At 55.9% G+C, this 19533-nt stretch overlaps 2 protein-coding genes across 3 annotated transcripts in view; one reads left to right on the top strand and one right to left on the bottom strand.

Moving 5' to 3' along the window:
• Positions 1-4058, top strand: part of LOC135249053 (sphingosine kinase 1) — a 30078-nt gene extending 26020 nt beyond the window's left edge. The window contains exons 5-6 of one of the 2 annotated variants that reach the window (XR_010328548.1): positions 1-728; positions 1179-4058. The exon at positions 1-728 is cut by the window's left edge and continues 2534 nt beyond it. The gene's annotated coding sequence lies outside the window, so the exon portion shown is untranslated. The other variant, XM_064324298.1, reaches the window with a different exon arrangement.
• A 346-nt stretch (positions 4059-4404) lies between these two features.
• Positions 4405-19533, bottom strand: part of ube2o (ubiquitin-conjugating enzyme E2O) — a 39249-nt gene continuing 24120 nt past the window's right edge. The window contains exons 6-20 of the mRNA XM_064323442.1: positions 19178-19321; positions 18812-18921; positions 18187-18358; positions 17513-17615; positions 16779-17142; positions 16106-16260; positions 15431-15543; positions 14361-14495; positions 13854-13943; positions 12751-13202; positions 11901-12154; positions 11416-11552; positions 9721-9924; positions 9443-9500; positions 4405-8751 (exon numbers count right to left, since the gene is read on the bottom strand). Coding sequence (XP_064179512.1) covers positions 8015-8751; positions 9443-9500; positions 9721-9924; positions 11416-11552; positions 11901-12154; positions 12751-13202; positions 13854-13943; positions 14361-14495; positions 15431-15543; positions 16106-16260; positions 16779-17142; positions 17513-17615; positions 18187-18358; positions 18812-18921; positions 19178-19321 — 3228 coding nt within the window. The 3' untranslated portion in view covers positions 4405-8014. The remainder of the gene's footprint in view (positions 8752-9442; positions 9501-9720; positions 9925-11415; positions 11553-11900; positions 12155-12750; positions 13203-13853; positions 13944-14360; positions 14496-15430; positions 15544-16105; positions 16261-16778; positions 17143-17512; positions 17616-18186; positions 18359-18811; positions 18922-19177; positions 19322-19533) is intronic.

The raw sequence follows: 19533 nt of genomic DNA, 5'->3' as shown, positions 1-19533 counted from the left end.
AGCTGTTAAATGAGACGGGCTAGGGACAGTCTTATGTGCTGTATGACAATGTTCCCTACTGAATATTTGACAAAAGCAATACTTACATGATGTGATCGATTACCTTCTCAGTATAACTCATTTTTCTGCTCTGAAACAGCTTTACTTTGGCTGTGAGTTTTTTTTTGTTTGTTTTCGGTTTTTATGGGCACACTTAGCTCTGTAAATGGCCCGCCTTCTCTTGGAATTCAGCGCAGTTTGCAGCGCGCACGTCCGGGGCCGAGGGCTGTAGCGGGTATGGACCTGGTCGTCCCTGCAGCGAGTGGGGGGGTGGAGGGGGCGCTGGTGGCAGATCTAGTGTGACTCGGAGCAGCTGCAGCGCCCCTCGCGAGGCCGAGCGCAGCCGGGGACGTGCCGGGACGGAGCCGCGCCGCACCGCGCCGCGCGGACGCTGAGCCGGGGTGAGGAGTGCAGCGCGCACTCTGCTGTCTCGCTCGATAAGCGTCACGCTTGGGCACTGAGCCGTGTTCCCCTCCCCTCCCCTGCCCCCCCCCGCCGCTGGGCAGCAGCACGCACCACCCGCACAGGCAGCCCCTTTTTTTCGACAGCGATGTGCACTGGGTTAGCGATGTGCGCTGTGTGTTAGCGATGTACACTGTGTTAGCGATGTACGCTAGGTTAGCGATGTGCGCTGTGTTAGCGATGTGCGTCGGGTTAGCGATGTTCGCTGGGTTAGCGATATTCGCTGGGTTAGCGATGTGCGCTGTGTGTTAGCGATGTACACTGTGTTAGCGATGTACGCTAGGTTAGCGATGTGCGCTGTGTTAGCGATGTGCACTGGGTTAGCAATGTGCGCTGTGTGTTAGCGATGTGCGCTGGGTTAGCAATGTGCACTTGGTTAGCGATGTACGCTAGGTTAGCAATGTGCGCTGTGTGTTAGCGATGTACGCTGTGTTAGCGATGCACGCTGGGTTAGCGATGTGCGCTGGGTGTTAGCGATGTGCGCTGGGTGTTAGCAATGTTCGCCGGGTTAGCAATGTGCACTGTGTGTTAGCGATGTGCGCTGGGTTAGCAGTGTGCACTGGGTTAGCGATGTTCGCTGGGTTAGCGATGTGCGCTGGGTGTTAGCGATGCGCGCTGGGTGTTAGCGATGCACGCTGGGGGTTAGCGATGTGCGCCGGGTTAGCGATGTGCGCTAGCTCAGCTGCCATTTCCACTCGCGTATTTCTGCTCACAATGCAGTCGCCTTCGATTTCCGTCCTCAGCGCTCAGTGCTCGCATGTGGAGAGGCAAGGAGGGCTGAAGGTCGCCGGCGACGCGAAGAGTTTTTGTATCCAGAGCAGCCACCGCCCTGCAGCTGTAAAAATGCAAAGCGGCCATCTTAGTCAACCGCGTTGCAGCCTCTGTGAAGTCACGCGTGCATTTGTTTTTCTTTCTCCTTTTCTACCTGAGCATTAATCAGATTGCTTTTAGGGCCTGGCGGGGGGTGGAGGGCGGGACCCGGGGGGGAGGCGGGGGGGTGCGTGGTCCCCCTGAGGGGCTGTGCTGAAATGGCCTGGCCTTGCACTAACACGAGCGACCGGTTTGTTGCATCAGGGTCTCATTCTGGGCTGCAGTCATCCTCCCCCCCCCCGCCCCGCGACCCCCCATCCCTCCCCTCCCTCCTGCAGTGCTCCAGAGGAGTGTCCCAGTCCCCCGGCTGCCTGGGGGCACAGCTGCCACCCCACCCCGTGAGGGTCCCCAGCCATCAGCACCGATGTGTCCTTATCTCAACGCTTTTTTTTTTTTTTTTTTTTGTTGAGGCATAGCCGTTAGCGTACCAAGGCTAACGCGAGCCCTGAGCTCGTCACTCCCTCTCTCTTCTCTTTCGAGCAGGAGGCTGGTCTCCTCATACCTCACACGGGAACAGCTCCCGCTGAACGATCATCCTCTCTCTCTCTCTCTCTCACTCTCTCTCTCTTCTTCTTTTCCTTTCCTCTAAAACACGAAAGGAGGGAAAAGAAAGCATGGCTGACGACGCAGCGCATGGGTCAGCGACTTTGTTAACTACTGCATGAGAGGCCCGGCGCGGTGTTCTTGGCACAGCGGCTCTAACCGCGCAGGGACGCCAATAATTAGCATAATTTACCCGACGCGGCGGAATGCGACGCTTTATATCGGGGGATCATCAGCTCTGGCCCTCGAATCCAAATCCAGCCCCTGGTTTTCTTTTCTCCCGGGTAATTAGTGCTGCCGATTGGCCGGACGGTTTTCACACCTGACTCCCAGGCAAAGGGAGGGTGGAAAACCAGCAGTTCTCGGCCCTCGAGTTGCTGATCCCCGCTTTATACATTCAGGCATTTCCCCCCCCCCTGAGTACTTTAATAGGAGACGGTCGTGTTCCTGTGTCCGGGTGAGGGGGGGGGGGATGTTTTAAAGCGTACACGAACCGCAGCATGCTTCTGAACCCCTCTGAGGTGCCATTGAGTGGTTATCTGGGGCGGACGAAAGGGTGCGGTTTCCAAAAATGCGACAGCTTGCGTGCGGCAGAGAGACTGTTTTGTAATATTTAAACCTTGCCGCCTTCTGGAGGCCCAGCATGTGAAAGAGAGAAACGCAGAAGAAGAAAAAAGAAAAAAATCTGAAGAATTTTTTTTTTTAAATAGACTGCACATAAATGAAGCACCTTCCGCGGACATACTGTGATTCAACAGGGGAAACTTACTGTATCGTTTCTCCCACTGTGAGGTTGTACCTTTTTTTAAAAATATATATTTATCCCGTGTTATTTACAGAGTTGCCTTTAAGACAGTGCAAGCCGTGCTTTACCTTCCATTTTGCGATGTCACCGAAGGAGGAAGTGTGGTGGGTGGAACGGTTGAGAATAATTTGATAAGCACAGGGCATTGTGATCGACGTGATAATGCTGCTTTATAATGTAAAGTGGAAGAAGAAGACGGCAGCCCTGTCGGTCGGGTCGGCGAAGGCGTCGGCGGGGGAAGCGTTCGCGCGGCCCGTGACGCTCGTCACTCTCCGAGCAGGGTGTCATGTTTACAGAATCAATTTGTCGCGCGGTGTTTGGAAGCGCACGTCCTGTGTCGAGCGGTAGCTATGCAATTTGAGCGTGCCAGTCCTTCAGCCACTGTTCAGCAGTCCTGACACAGAGGAATAATGTATGTACTGCAAATTGGTGGTGGGTTTGTTTTTTTTTTGTTTTTTTGATTGAAAACACTCAATAGATGGTAGTCAACAGATAGAAAATAATTTAAAGTTGAAATCTTTGTGTGTTGGGGGCTGTGAGTGGACTATTTCTCCAGAGAGCACAGGAGTAAAAAAATTAAGGTTGATATTTACATTTCCAAAAATCATATCTTCCCATTCCACTGTGTTTTGAATTTGTGGCTATGAGGGCTAATAGAACCGTGTTAAGCTCATATTGAAAAATGAGTCCCATTTACCTTCCTGACCCTAACAACTGGAATACAAGTCCTCAGTGTGGCCCCAGCTTGGTCAAGGGTCTTTTTTTTTTTTTTCTTCAGTTTCTGCCATTTCCTGCCGTCCTGACAACAGGCGTGAGTGAGTGTGGGCTGAACCTTTTTTTCCAGTCAACGCCTTTGTGGTGCTTGGATCCAACCAGAAAGCTTTTGACACTCTTGTCACTGTACAATTTTTTTGGCGCACGTAGAGAGCAAGCACACACACACACACACGGCGTTTGATGGAAGGACGGAGAGATGCTGACGTGTGTGTTTTGGGAATGAACTGGTTTAGTGTCCCTCAGAAAGACACGCTTTCAGGTTGAACAGAAGATGGTACAGACTGACGCTCCGTGCATTCCTTCAGCTACAGCACCTGTGCTCTCACAACATTCTGGATTCTTTATTATCCTGTAGGTCCTGTGGTGTGGTTGGGGGAATATACAGTACTGTTTTTTTTTGTTATTTTTATTATTTTTATTATTATTATTCAGATAACCAATGACATGTCAAATACAGAACTATATTTTTCCATCTTTTGCAAAATGTCTATAATTTTATAAAAATTGAAAATTGTACTGGAGTATTTCTATTTGAATAAAATAAAATCAGAATTTTTAGAAATTGTGTGTATTTTTTAGAAATTGCGTGTGCTTTTTTCTAGCAAAAGAAATGCAGTTAAAACGGACCAAGGTTTTAAATCGAACCAACAAGCAACGACGTGCTACCATGTTTATGCTTGCAAAGAGTTTAATGTATCCCCTTATACAGCCGTCTTATAATGCAAAACCAAAAGAACTGTAAAAAAATACAAATAAACTGGGGGAGGAAAAAAAAAACAAAAAAACTGTACGCACACTCACTCTGCAATTTATACACATATGTATGCCCCAAGCATTCACCACTTCATTTATGTTAAATATATATATATATATATTATATATATAGTCATGACTTCTGTACAGAGGAATCAGGCTACAAATCATAGTTTATTAGTTTACCAATACAGGCCACTGTGGAAATGTTTACATCGTACAGTCAAGTCTTGTGAGTAGCCGTTTAAGGCTTAAAGCAACATGTTACATGCTTTGGCTGTATCTTTCATAATATGGATTTTGAATATTGTACACATACACGGAAAATAGTACATAACTTCATGTGCTTGATGTCCTCTTCCGAGACCTAGCTTCACATTCTCTGCTGAAATAGTGGAGATCAAAGTTAGACTCTGAGTCGCAAATATTGAAGGGGGGGGGGGGGGGGAGGAAGAGAGCCACGCACTACAGGCACTGCAGCTACGAAAGGTGGGCCCCAGACTCACAGGCAGCACTATGAAAGAGGAAACTTTGGGGGGGGTTATGGAAGCCAGTTAGCCAAGCCAGGCCAACAAGAGTGCCGTCAAGAGCAGCAGAAAAACAACCACCTTTCTCCTAATCAGATTCTCCACAATCTTCTTTTTTTTCTTTTTTTTTTTTTTTTGGTTTGCAACACTTTCCTCCCTCCCACCCCCTCCACCTCCCCCCCCGCCGCCCCCATCACAGATTATTTTTAGGAGTGTGCGCACGCATGCTATATTGAACTGCATCTCACAAACCTACGCTCCTAGGCATAAACGTCTTCAGTCGTCTTGTGCAACAAAAAAAAAAAAAAAGGGGGGACTGTACAGAGGGGTGGCCAGCTTGGCAGGTCTGGGCCCGACCGAAGGGGGGGCTGGGGGCCTGGAGGCGCGCCTCTCAAACGCGCGAGCGTGTCGCTCCAGTCCCGCGTCAGGAGGGGATGTAAACACGAATGCCCGCACGTCCCGTGTCGTTCCCACAATTCAAGAGCACTTGCGAGACAGGTCGGGCTGGATTCCGGCACGTAGAGCGGAACTTGCGGGCCCTTTCGGGGGTCGGATCCGAAGCCGCTGCCCCCTGGTGGCACGAATAAGAAGTGGCTGAGACCGTTCGAGTTCGGCGGGAAAGGGAAACTAATACTGACAGATTTTTTTTTTTTTCTTTCGAATCCAGCTCGCCCAGGGAATCCTCACCCCAACAATAAAAGGAAATGAAAAGCAGAGTTAGAGTGGGGGGGCGGGGGGCATGATGGGACGGCAACAGCCCGCTCTGGAAGACCCCGTACACCCCCCCCTGCCCTCTGGGGGGGGGGTCAGAACAGGCAAACGAAAATCGAAGGAAACAAGAAAAAGAAAAAAAAAAAAAAGAGACAAAACTGCATCAATTTAAGCAGCACACAACTGTCTAAAGCACTAAACCCCTCTGTCTGTTATCCAAAGATAATCCCCCCCCCTCCCTCGCTGTGGCTCATAGTTTTAAACAGGGTTGGGGTGGGGGGGGGGTCCGGGCCGGGGGAAGCGTTAAAGCTGAGGCAGAGGAGCTTTGTTTTTCGGATAACGGGGAGCTCTGTTAAACCTCAGGAGAGCTGGAGAAAAGTAAGGCAGCGCGTCGCGATCCCGTCCGTGCGTTCAATTATTTACCGCGTCCCACTCCCAAACCCCCCGGGGAGCGATCTGCAGAGAACAGAAGCTCTTAGGGAGGTGGGGGTTTGGGTGAGGGGGTGGGGGGTTTGGGTGAGGGGGGTGGGGGGGTGGGTTTGCCCGAGGACCTATGGCGACAGAGGGTCAGCTTAGCACGATATACCGATTTAGCGAGCAAACGGAGCAAGGCGGCGTCTGAAAGAACGGTGGGTCCTGATTGGCTGATGAGAAGTGTTGTCATCTTACAGGAGGCTTCGACGCAGAGCAGTTCTCCCCTCCTTATTAAACCTCAGAGCTAAATCAGGTCCTACCTTTGTGCTTAAATAAACGGGGAACACAGGCGAGAAGGGAAAAAAAAAAAAAAAAAAGCCACATCAGAGTGCAAATCTTTTGAAAAGGGAACAAGGTGTACACTATAACAGAGGTCTCTCCAGGTGCCCCCCCCCCCCTCTGTTCCGGAACATTCCTCAGGCACCTTCACCTTAAACTCCCTCCTATTATTCCAGAGTTAAATCTATTAAACAGCCCAGTTAAGGACAGAAATCACTTCCCCCCCCCCCCCAAGCACTTCAGCCAATCTACCGTACCGGATTTCCCCAGATTTTTTGTAAACTCACCACTCAGATTTATTTAATGCGGTCTGAAGTCAGGGATCGGTACGATTCTACATGAACTACAGTGACTAAGCGGTTTCTCTTGTTTGTGTTTTTTTTATGTGGCTGGGGGAGGGGGGGGTGTCGGTGGTTGAGCTCCGCCCACCAGCAACAGCTACTTTCCAACCCAAAAACGGCCTGGTCTTCAGAACGAATTTCTGGCGGCACCTGGAAGATGGCGAAGGGGCGCGCATGGCCCAGCGCTGGCAGGAGAGCGAGGGCGTTAGGGTGAGGTCATGCAGCGACATGTGTTCCGTTACCCGAGCGGGCGCCCCTTCTGGCTGGGCTGGCGCGGGACGGGGAGAGCGGGAGCGGGACGGGGGCGACTCTCCTGCCCTCTGAGGAGCGGGCTGCGCACACAGCTCGGCCCGGGACAGCTCCAGGCCCAGGACAGGACAGCTCCAGGCCCGGGACAGCTCCAGGCCCGGGACAGCTCCAGGCCCGGGACAGCTCCAGGCCCGGTCAGCTCCAGGCCCGGGGCAGCTCCAGGCCCGGGGCAGCTCCAGGCCCAGACAGCTCCAGGCCCGGGACAGCTCCAGGCCCGGGACAGCTCCAGGCTCGGTCAGCTCCAGGCCCGGGGCAGCTCCAGGCCCAGTCAGCTCGCGCTGAGCCCCGGAGGACACCATGGCACCACGGATGCTAAAGTTCTGGCTTCGTTTCCCTTTTTGTTCCGCGGCGGTTTGGGTTTTTTGTTCCGAGCGACATCGTGTTTCCCTGCTCTTGTGCAAACCCCCCCGTGTGGTACCCCAGCCTCCCCACCCCACTCCCACTCCCACTCCCACCCCCACCCAAATTACCGCTCCTCTGTAGGACCCCTCAGCCCGCAGAAAGAGTCACAGGAAGCTTCCCCAGCACGCCACACACCACCGCCGCACACAGCCAATCACAGTCCTCCCCCCCCTCACTGCTCTCCCCCAACCAGGGCCCCCAGGCCAGCCCCCGACAGACGCCCTTCCATCAAGGCACATGCTCTGTGTCCGAGTCTCCCTGAGCGATCAGAGTTCCAGAGGGATGGACACCAGGACAAGGGCGGGACGGGCAGCGGCTCCCCCCCAGGGGGGGAGGGCAAGTTCACACCTCAGCTCCGGTGGGACACCAAGTAAATCGAGTAGATATATGCGCAGATAAGACTCTTTTTTTCTTTTTTTTAATGTGTAATTCTTCCCCCAACCCCCACCCCCTCACCCCCCACCCCCATTTTTAAATTCTTTAATGTTTTTCTTTTCTTTTTTTTCTTATAAGAAGCAAATTTCCTCCCTGTTCCGGTACGGCGGGGGGCTACCTGTGGGAGGGGCAGCAGACAGCTGTAGAACACTGGTTTGAGGGGTGGCGGTGGGGCGGTGGGGGGGGGGGGGTGGAGTGGGGGCGTGGCGATTGGCAGGGAGGTGCTGGCGGCGGGGCGGGGCGTGGGGGGCGGGGGGGGGGGGGCGCGGCGCGTGGCGGTTGGCTCCTCACTTGTCCTCGGGCCGCTCGGCGAGGCCGCAGGCCGCCAGCGCGGCGCGGTAGTGCAGCAGCACGCCGCGCACGCTCTTGACGAAGCCTTTGGAGAGCGGGAAGAGCGGGAAGCCGATGTCCGGGTAGCCGCTGCGCTCCGGCAGGAAGCTGCGGTAGCTCTTTCTCCGCTTCTTTGGTCTGACCGCGGGCTGGCCGCCGCCCACGCCGCCGCCGGCGGAGTCCGGCTGGGCCCTCCCGGCCTGTTCGGGCCCCGCCCCCGCCTCGGCCCCCGCCCACGCCGCCCCGTCGCAGTCCGAGTGCTGGCTCAGGTCCTGCTGCAGCGTGGTGGAGGGGCTCAGGCCCGAGTCCTCCAGCTCCTCCCCCCCCCTGGGGTCCGGCTGGCCGGGGCTGCTGTGGGCCGCCGCCTGCGCCCCCTCCTCCAGCAGGGGGAACTCGGGGGCCCGGCCCTCCCTGTGGCCCTCCCTGTGGCCGCCGGGCCCCCGCTCGGCCGCCTCGTGCAGCTCCAGCCAGGCCTCCAGGCGGTGCACCAGCCTCCACCCGCTGCCGCAGAAGTGCTCGCGGATCTCCTGCTGGAACACCTCCACCGGCGTCTGCAGCAGCTGCGTCATGGACTGCACCATCTTGATCAGCGCCATCTCGTTGTAGCAGCGGCTGTTCTCGTAGCCCTCCTGCAGGCCGCGGTCGCTGTCGAAGCCCGCCTCGTTGTAGTAGGGCTCGTTCACCAGGATCAGCCCTGGAACAGACGGCGTGGCGAAAAAAACGTGAGCAGCGGTACAGGAGAAACTATAACGGAATGATCTCCTCAGCGGTGACGGTCGTACAGTACGTCGTGAACGACTACAGAAAATCAGTTCGATCAGTTACGTCTGCTGCTCAAACAAACCCAGCCCCACAGGTCAGTGCCGGCTGGTGGCGAGAGTGTAGAATTACTCTGCTTTCACATTTTAGGCAATAAGCTGACACTGCTATCCAGACTGACTTACACTGTTTATTTTATTTTGCAAATAGTTGCAGCTGAATATTTACTGAAGCAATTTGGCAGTGCCGCACCTGGGAATCAAACCTGCAAGCCCAGATCCCGAATCATTACACCACACTACTACCCCAGTAAACTAGCAGAACTAGCAGTAGTAGTAGTGGTGCTAGCTTAGTAGTAGTAGCAGTAGTAGCAGCGGTTGTAGTAGCAGCAGTGATTGTAGTAGTAGCAGTAGTAGCAGAGGTTGCAGTAGTAGAGGTAGCAGTGGTTGTATTAGTAGTAGTAACGGTGGTTGTAGCAGTAGCAGTGATTGCAGTAGCAGTAGTAGCAGTGGTTGTAGTTGCAGCAGTTGTAGTAGTAGACGTACAATAAGTGAAGGCGTGTGTGAGAGGGGAAGGAAGGGGCCGATCACATGACCTGATCACATGGTCTGATCACATGGTCTCACCTTGGATGGAAATGAGCACCTGCAGCAGGCTGGACTTACTGGTCCATCTCTCTGTGCCCTGCAGACAGATCACACACACAGTCACATTACACACACACACAGTCAGCGTTCCGCACAGTTATAATAAACACACATCACACACGAAGCAGAGAGTCCCTTCACTGCGCATCAACATTCTGATCCCGTCTGAACACAGACTTAGCGGCAGAGAGCAGTGAGGAGCAGAAGCAGCGGCGGTGTGGGGGAGGAGGGGGTTGGGTTGGGTCGGGAGGCCTCACCTTGCCGATCCAGGTGCCCAGCAGGCTGACGCACACCTTGCCGTTGTCGTAGAGGTTGGGGTTGAGGCGGCCGCTGCACTGGGACAGGTAGCGGAAGAGGGGGGGCACGGCGGGGTAGATGTTGGGCAGCTGGATGTCGAAGAGGAACAGGCCGTCCTCGTAGGGCGTGCGCGTCGGACCTTTGATCATCGCCGAGAAGAGGTCCTGCGGGAAAACCCGGGGGCGGGGCGTTACCACGGCAGCCACAGGGCGTTACCACAGCAGCCACAGGGGGTTACCACGGCAGCCATAGGGGGTTACCACCATAGGGTGTTACCACGGCAGCCACTGGGCGTTACCACGGCAGCCACAGGGGGTTACCACGGCAGCCATAGGGGGTTACCACCATAGGGTGTTACCACGGCAGCCATAGGGGGTTACCACAGCAGCCATAGGGTGTTACCACGGCAGCCATAGGGGGTTACCACAGCAGCCATATGGGGTTACCACCATAGGATGTTACCACGGCAGCCATGGGGGGTTACCACCATAGGATGTTACCACGGCAGCCATAGGGGGTTACCACCATAGGATGTTACCACGGCAGACATAGGATGTTACCACGGCAGCCATAGGGTGTTAACACGGCAGCCATCGGATGTTACCACGGCAGCCATAGGTTGTTACCACGGCAGCCATAGGGGGTTACCACGGCAGCCATAGGGTGTTACCACGGCAGCCATAGGGGGTTAACTATGCGTGTACAGTCCATTTAGGCGGCTCTCAGCGGGAGCGACAGCGCTAAAGCCCAAAAACAGGACAGCCCTCACGTTTCTAAAACGGGCATTTACTACAGCAGGCTTTACACGTTAGCATACATTCGTTAGCGTACATGGCTGCCTCCTCTCCCATATCGGTAATGGAGCAGTCGGGGGTGGGGGGAGCAGTCAGAGGAGGGAAGCAGTCACATGGGGCAGCAGTCACAGGGGGGAACAGTCACATGGGGGGGAGCAGTCATGGGGGGAGCAGTCATGGGGGAGCAGTCACAGGGGGAGCAGTCACAGGGGGGGAGCAGTCACATGGGGGAGCAGTCACAGGGGGGAGCAGACACAGGGGGAGCAGACACAGGGGGGAGCATTACATTACATTACATTAGAGGCATTTAGCAGACGCTCTTATCCAGAGCGACTTACACAACTTTTTTTTTTTTTTTTTTTTTTTTTTTTTTTTTTTTTTTTTTTTTTTTTTTTTACATAGCACTTTACATTGTATCCATTTATGCAGCTGGATATATACTGAAGCAATGCAGGTTAAGTACCTTGCTCAAGGGTACAACGGCAGTGTCCTTACCCGGGAATCGAACCTGCGACCTTTCGGTTACAAGCGCAGTTCCTTACCCACTGTGCCACACTCCGTCAGTCACGGGGGGAGCAGTCACAGGTGGGGAGCAGTCACAGGTGGGGAGCAGTCACATGGGAGGAGCAGTCACGGGGGTGGCAGAACTGCACTAGACCAACCCCTGAGCTTTTCAGTAGAACCCAGGAGTAGTAAGTAAAATGGACCAAGCTGCCAAGCTGCCATTTAATCCCACGGGGAACTAAAGTCTCTACCACTCTTTCTTCATCTGTGAATATTTTTTGGATGACTGTAGATGCTTATGTAAGAAACCTCTGGGGAAAAAATCTCGGCATTAATGGGCCCAACGCCTGAACTTGCCATGCGATCCTCGAAGGTCTTGACCATGATGCCGTCGGGCAGGGAGGTGGCCAGCAGGGCCATCTCCTTCCTCACGGTGCTGAAGAACTTCTTGGCCTCCGCCGGCTGGAACTCCATCTTCTTGAAGGCGTGGCTATCTGTACACAGAGAGAGAGCAAGCGGGCGAGACAGACAACCCATCATTCCACACCGTGACCTTTCACCTTGCCCTCTCAGTGTTTCATAGGGTGCTGCCACGGCAGCCGTAGGGGGTTAGCTATGTGTGCTGTGTGTGTGATTCAGCAACCCGCTCACCTGCAGCACAAAAAGGTGTCCTTAAGACACACACTCCTTAAATCAACATCAGTGCTACTCTGGTCAGACGGCTGCGAGCAACGTACGCAAAACGCTTCAACAGAGACGTGTTCTGTACCACAGCTAGTAACCACACCCCCCCTGCCCCGTGCGGACACACGCTGGGTTGTTTTTTTAATCGGGCGTCTCACCCGGTGCCCACTCCAGCACGGAGAAGACCTCCCCCTTGGCGCTGGTGAAGGTGACGCCCGGCTTGCCCCCGCTCTGCTGGCACAGGACGGGCGTGTCGCTGGGCCACTCCGAGCGGACGGGCGTCTGGGGCTCCTGCGGCTTCTCCTCCTTCTCCGCCTCCCCCGCCGCCTCCATGCGCTCCTCCTCCACGATGGCCACGTTGTCCAGGGTCTTCTTCAGGTTCTCCTGCAGCTTCTTGAAGTCGTCCAGGAACCTGCGCGAGTTTGTTAACGTGAGCACGCACGCTCTTCCCGACTGTGCGACACTGTGAAAAGTGTAAAAAGCACCGTCCTTTATATGAGCTAGACTGCAGATGACTCGGGACGGGTATGAATGAGTTCTGTTTTTTCCTGATAAGCCAAATGTCTGTTGTTTATCCGCCTGTGCCAACTGCAAGTGCCCTTGAACTGCCTCTAACACCCTTTGTTTTTCTACTATCCAAACTCAGGCGGATTTTTTCATACATTATATTGCATTACAGGCGTTTAGCAGACGCTCTCATCCAGAGAGGCTTACACAACTTTTACACAGCATTTACATTGCATCCGTTTATACAGCTGGATATACAGTATACTGAAGCAATGCACCTTGGTACAACGGCTGTGTCCTACGGGGGAATCGAACGTGTGACCTTCAGGTTACAAGACCAGTTCCTTACCCATTATAACTACACTGCTGCCTCATACATGCGCACATTTTTTTCCCCCCTGGAGATGTTTTTGCACTCCCGAGTGTAGAGATGTCTCCATGCCTTACAGCCCTGAGCAGAGAGCGGTCCCCCCCCCCCACCATGGCCCCCCCCACACAGACCTCTTCTCCTTGGTGGGCTTCTCGGGCTCCACGGTGGGGGAGGTGGGGGAGCCGGTCCACAGCTGCTCCACCGTCATGTTCTTCAGGCTCTCCAGGATCTTCAGCGCCTCCTTCAGCTCCCGGAAGCCCCGCGCGGCGCCCTCCTTCCCCGCCTTCTCCTCCGAGCCCGGCCCCGCCCCCCCGCCGGCCAGCGTCGCCGCGGCGACGGCGCCCGGCTCCAGCTCCTCCGCCACGGCGGTCAGCGCGGCCTGCTCCTCCGGGGGGCCCGTGGGCGTGGGCGCGGGCGCGGGCGCGGGCGCCGCCTCGCCCGCGTGCTCGTCCTCCATCACACCGTTGTCGGTCTCCCAGCTGTCGCTCTCGTCCTCCCACTCCTCGGACGAGGCGCCGCTGCTGCTCTCCTCCACCGAGTCGTAGTCCGTCTCCTCGATCTCCGACTCCACGTTGTACAGGTGCTGGGGAGACAGAACCGGCCCGGCCCGGCCCGGCGGCGCGGTCAGCGGCACTTCCCCAAACACTCATCAGGCCCGTCTTTGGGCGGAATTCATTAAGCCAAAAAAAATAAAAAATACCGAAACAACCCAGAGCCGTCAACACCTCAAAAAGAACAAAAAAACACCCATCGCTTTTAGGAAGGTGGGAAAGGTTAGACGCATATTTTAATATTTTAACATGAATCTCAAATACAGCCGAAGAAGCTCAACCTACCGAGCAAAATAACTTACACCGGGAATTACTGGATCGTGCCATTTTAGAACGAAGTATTTAAACTTGGAGTAGCAGATATTCTATTAAAATGCTAATAAAGTCAGCGCAACAGAATTTCAAAATTGTGCTTCTGGCTCCTGCAGAAAAACTGGTGAACATGCTACAGTCATTAAAAAAGGATCAATCAAGATGCCAAAGACACAGAGTTAGAGTACTATTCTCTTGTCACGCACGTGAATATGAGAGCACATGCAGTATGCTAATAAACTGCACTTCAGTCATACCTTCTCAACCTCAATCCACAGCTGCCACGGGCAAAGCAAACACAGAGGGTCTTTATCTAGCGTTCATCTGCATTTATACAGAGAAGAGTTGTTCGGAGAGGTCTGAAGGATTACCTGCGGCAGGACGATGGTCATGGAGTTATCCGCCCACACCACCTCCACCTTGCTGCTGACGTCCACTCTGGACACCTGGCCCACCGAGGTCTGGAGGGAACAGAGAGATCAGCTGCCCGACTCCGGCACGCACGCCGACGCCTACGCTACTCACGTGCCCATCCCTTCCATGAAAGATTCACGCTGGAGAAATTCCACTCAACGCACACGATGTCAGGGAAATAGCATCGGGCGGCGCTGTTTGTTCAGAGCAGATCGGCACGCAGCTCTGAAAGAGGGCGGGGCTAACCGCATCTGCCCCGCCACGTCATCCAATGACGCGCTCAGCCCTAAAAAGCGACCTGATGTTTCCCACCTTCGAACACAGCAGAAGGTTTTGAAGGACGCCTTCCGCCAGAACGAACGCTGGTGTCGAAGTTAGAAGAAGGGAACTGTGATTCTGATGGCGCGCTGGGCTCGGGGGGGGGGGGGGGCGTCCTTTTCGGGAAGGGGACAGGCCGAACCCACCTCGTTCTCGCAGTCCGCCGCCGTCTGCCCGTTCTCCGAGTTCCATATCCTGATGACGATGTCGGTGGCGCGGAAGTGGAAGTCCGGGTGGTCGGCGATGTCGTAGACGCTGACGTCCTCCTCCTCACCGATGACCTAGGAACGCCCCAGAGAAATCCATTTCACATCCCGGTCACAAACGTTAAGATAACACCAAATAACATCAGCGCAACGTTAGACATCAAGGAACACGAGAGAACATTTTCACACCCAATTAAAGTAACTGCATCGTTCTAACATAAAAGGAATTTATATTAAATATTTAAAAGGAAGTAAAAATACTCCAGGCTTTTTTTTTTTAAATACTAATTTTCTCATTATGAAGCAACGACTAGAAAAAGCTTGACTATAATACAACGCTTGGTCATGATTATAAACGCATTCACCCAAGACCGAAATGAACAGTGGGTGTGTAAAATCACTGTGTTGTATCAACCAGCGATGAAACAGCATTATTCTCAGGTCATGTCCACAGCAGTGACCCAGCAGGACCCCACTAGTCAGTGACTCAGCAGGACCCCGCTAGTCAGTGACCCAGCAGGACCCCGCTAGTCAGTGACCCAGCAGGACCCCGCTAGTCAGTGACCCAGCAGGACCCCGCTAGTCAGTGACCCAGCAGGACCCCGCTAGTCAGTGACCCAGCAGGACCCCGCTAGTCAGTGACCCAGCAGGACCCCGCTAGTCAGGGACCCAGCAGGACCCCGCTGGTCAGTGACCCAGCAGGACCCCGCTAGTCAGTGACCCAGCAGGACCCCGCTAGTCAGTGACCCAGCAGGACCCCGCTAGTCAGTGACCCAGCAGGACCCCGCTAGTCAGGGACCCCGCTAGTCAGTGACCCAGCAGGACCCCGCTAGTCAGGACCCAGCAGACCCCTAGTCAGTGACCCAGCAGGACCCCGCTAGTCAGTGACCCAGCAGGACCCCGCTGGTCAGTGACCCAGCAGGACCCCGCTAGTCAGTGACCCAGCAGCACCCCGCTAGTCAGTGACCCAGCAGCACCCCGCTGGTCAGTGTGTGTTCAGGCTCACTGACCTCCACGTCGTCGCTGCTGCAGTTGAGTTTGACCCACTTCACAGCGCAGGTCCGGCCCTTGTGGTCCCCAGACTGGATCACCCCGTACACCCCAGGGTCCTGAGGAGCTTGAGCTGAGACACGCGCACACACACACACACACACACACACACACACACACACACACACGAGCATCACACACACGTCAACACAACACACACACACACGCCCCCCACACACACACACACACACACACACCACAACACCACACACCACACACCACGTACCACACACACACAACACACACGCGCACGCACACACACACACACACTACGCACGCACGCACACACACACACAAACACACATACCGCACGCACACACACACACACACACACACACACACACACACATGCCCCACACCACACATGCACACACACACACACGCGCACGCACACCACGCACACACACACACACACACACACACACACACACAAACACAAAAAAAACACAAACACACAGTCAAACTCTGCACACCCAGGCACAACTGAACACAAGAAGGAAAGCCTTCGGCTTTGTTCGATGCCCGCTTTGAGGTTTTTAAAAAGCAGGCTTCAGAGAGAAGACGTTCAGAAGAAACCGCGCGGCAGACTGAGCGGACGGATGACGGACGAGGGGACAGAGCGGACGGACACTTACGCCGCTTGTCCACCACGAAGTCCCCGGGGCAGAACTCGTAGTTGTCCAGGTGCTGGATGGGGATGAGCTCGTTGGAGCGGATGCCGGCCTCCACGGTGCCGTCCTTCCACATGACGTCCGCCGAGGTCTTCGTCGACACCACCTCCACCGCCACCCTGCCCGCGCCCGAGGGGGGGGAGAAAGATTTAATGAAAGGAAGACGGGAGCCAGCCCAATTTCCCCCCCCCCCCCTCTCTCTCCTCAGCGTCCTTGCACTCCTCGCCAGAGATAAATCACATCACCCCCCCCCGTGCTGCTTTTAATACAAGTGCCCAGAGCTGGCCTTCCTGCAAGCTAAAGCCTCCAGACTGCATACAGCACCTTTGACTTAAACCCTCACTCAAATCACACGGACAGAGGCGTAGCATTCACTAACTGGACCACTGCAGAGGGCCTGTCTGGTACAGCATAGCATTCTCCGTGATTACCAAATCTAATTTCAGCATTTACTGCAAAAAGGCCTGCGGAGGGATAATTGCTGCTGTCTAAAACGCCAGCTTCAGACCTTTAAGAGGTGAACGCACTCGGGCGGGGCAGCCGAACGCAGACATTTAAATCGGACTGCGGCCGCGTCGCGCGACGTGCGCAGAATAAGCGCGTGGGGGGGTGGGACAGACGGGTCGGGGCGACTCACCGATCTCCGGGCCGGAACTCGCGGGAGAACTTGGTCCTCTTCTTCTTGTGCTTCCTCTTGAGGTTGCGGATGGAGAGCGGGATGCTCTTCTTGCGCCCGGGGCCCAGGCCGCCGCTCTGCGAGGACGCGGTGGAGCTGGCCGACGACGTCATGGAGCTGGTGTCGTCCGTGTCCTCGGCCCCCTCGTCGTCGGCGTCCTGCTCGCCCGACTCCGCCCACGCCTCCGGGGGGGCGCCGTCCCGCCGGGGCTGCCCCGCCCCCGCCCCCGCCGCCGCCGCCTCCGCCGGCCCGTTGTTGGGACGTCCCGTGCCCGCCTTCCCCGTCTCCGCGGCGACGTCCCGCCGGGGCTCCGTGCTCCTCTCGGCTGGACGGGAGGAGAAGGGGGCAGACAGCGGCGTCACGGAGACCGCAGCGGACCGCGGGGGGGGAGGGGAGGGGAGGGCTGGTTAAGGGGGATGGGAGAGGGGCAGGGGGCGGGTGCGGCACTGGGTGCAGGGAGGAGGTACTGGTGAGAGTGCGGGAGGGGAGGACTGTGCGTGGGGGGGAGGGAGGGACTGACGGGTTGGGGAGGGAGGGGGGGAGGGGCAGACTGGAGTGGGGGGAGGGACTGGGTTGGGGGGGGGGGAGGGGCGGGACTGGTTGGGGTTGGGGGGGGGGACTGAGGGTTAGGGGGGGGAGGGAGGGACTGGGGTTGGGGGGGGACCCCGCCGCTCTGAAGGAGTGAAAGGCCGTACCCTCGGGGCTCTCTGCCTTCTCCGCCGGCTGCGTGCTGGAGGCCGACCCGTCCGCGCCGTCCGCGGCCTTCTTCAGCGCGTCCTTCTTAAACATCCGCTTCAGCTGCAGAGACGGGACGGGAGGAGGTCAGAGGGGCGCGCACACAGGAGGAGGGGGGAGGATGGGACCCTGGCCACAGTAATGGGACAGGTCTGGAAGAACGGGAGAGTAATGGGACAGGACCGGGAGAATGGGAGGGTAATGGGACAGGTCATGGGAGAATGGGAGAGTAATGGGACAGGTCATGGGAGAATGGTAGAGTAATGGGACAGGTCTGGGAGAATGGGAGAGTAATGGGACAGGTCTGGGAGAATGGGAGAGTAATGGGACAGGTCTGGGAGAATGGGAGAGTAATGGGACAGGTCTGGGAGAATGGGAGAGTAATGGGACAGGTCTGGGAGAATGGGAGAGTAATGGGACAGGTCTGGGAGAATGGGAGAGTAATGGGACAGGTCTGGGAGAATGGGAGAGTAATGGGACAGGACTGGGAGAATGGGAGAGTAATGGGACAGGACTGGGAGAATGGGAGGTAATGGGACAGGACTGGGAGAATGGGAGAGTAATGGGACAGGACTGGGAGAATGGGAGAGTAACGGGACAGGACTGGGAGAATGGGAGAGTAATGGGACAGGACTGGGAGAATGGGAGAGTAACGGGACAGGTCGGGTGACGCACCTTCCTGGCCACGGTCCTGGGAGACAGGGGCCTCGGCCTGGAGGTAATGGGGGGTCCTGGCGGGGAAGACGTACAGGGCCCGCTCGCCCAGCTGCCTCTGGGTGTGGTCGTAGTAGCCCAGCCGCTTGACTCTGCGCAGAGAACGGCAGCATTTGGTAAATGGCCTGCATTTATATAGCGCTTTTATCCAAAGGGCTTTACAACTGATGCCTCTCATTCGCCCATTCACACACGCACTCACACACCAACGGTGAAAGGCTGCCATGCAAGGTACCAATCAGCTCGTTGGGAGAAATTAGGGGTTGGGTGTCTTGCTCAGGGACACTTCGACACGCCCAGGGTGGGGGATCGAACCGGCAACCCTCCGACTGCCAGTCAACCGCTCTTAACCTCCTGAGCTCTGTGGCCCATTTCAGCCACACGTCTCACTGACTGGCAAACAGACACCTCAGATCAGATCATTCCTGCAGCGACTTTTCCCTTCAGCCGGCATCGCTAGGGGAAGGCTTAGGATGACCACCAGGTAAACAGGCTTCCCAACGCCCCAGGCCCAGGCGTACCCAGTGGAGAGAGGCCCCCCATACCTGCAAAGGTTCTCCTGCGTGATGGTGGAGGGAGGGGGGTACACGCTGTCCGTGCCCCTGGGGGAGTAGCTCTTCGTGATCCACGTCACCTTCAGCTCCACGACCTGGACCTGCGGCCCAACGACAACAACAGACACGGCGGGGTGAGGGACGCGGAGAGAGCGGCGCGGCCGGGCGCGGGGCCGCACCAATCAGGACGCTTCGCCGCACCGCGTACAAACGCACGCCTCACCGCGCTCGGGACAGCGAGGGCTCAGCCAAAAAGGCCGTGTGCACGTTCAGCGGGACAGGACCTGCGTCCGTGTTCGTCTACAGCGTTACTCGCGAGGCGCCGCCCCCCCCCCCCCCCCACCGCGCGAGCGGTACCTCTTCCACCACCACCCGGAACTTGCTCTTCTTGCTGAGGACGGGCTTGACCCCGGACAGCCACTGCACGTTGGAGAACACTTTGGAAGGCCCGATCAGCACCTGGCCGGGGTAGAAGCCGTAGGCCTCGTCGAAGAAGAGACCCTGAGAAAGGAGAAAGAGAGAGGGAAAGAAAAGAACAAGACCAGGTTAAAACCTAGTATATGTGCTGGACCTAGCACACGTGATCCAGCCGACCAATGGTGTAACTTCATCACTCACTCACTCAGTCACTCAGTCAGTCACAGACATTCACATTTGTAGGGCTGGCCCCGCTGTCGCGGCCCAGCCAAAAATAATCATTAACGGGTGGTTAA

Source organism: Anguilla rostrata, chromosome 2 (assembly GCF_018555375.3).
Source record: "Anguilla rostrata isolate EN2019 chromosome 2, ASM1855537v3, whole genome shotgun sequence".
Classification (NCBI taxonomy): Eukaryota; Metazoa; Chordata; class Actinopteri; order Anguilliformes; family Anguillidae; genus Anguilla; species Anguilla rostrata.
Note: the sequence above shows the minus strand (reverse complement) of the source record. Positions and strands in the feature narration are given on the sequence as shown.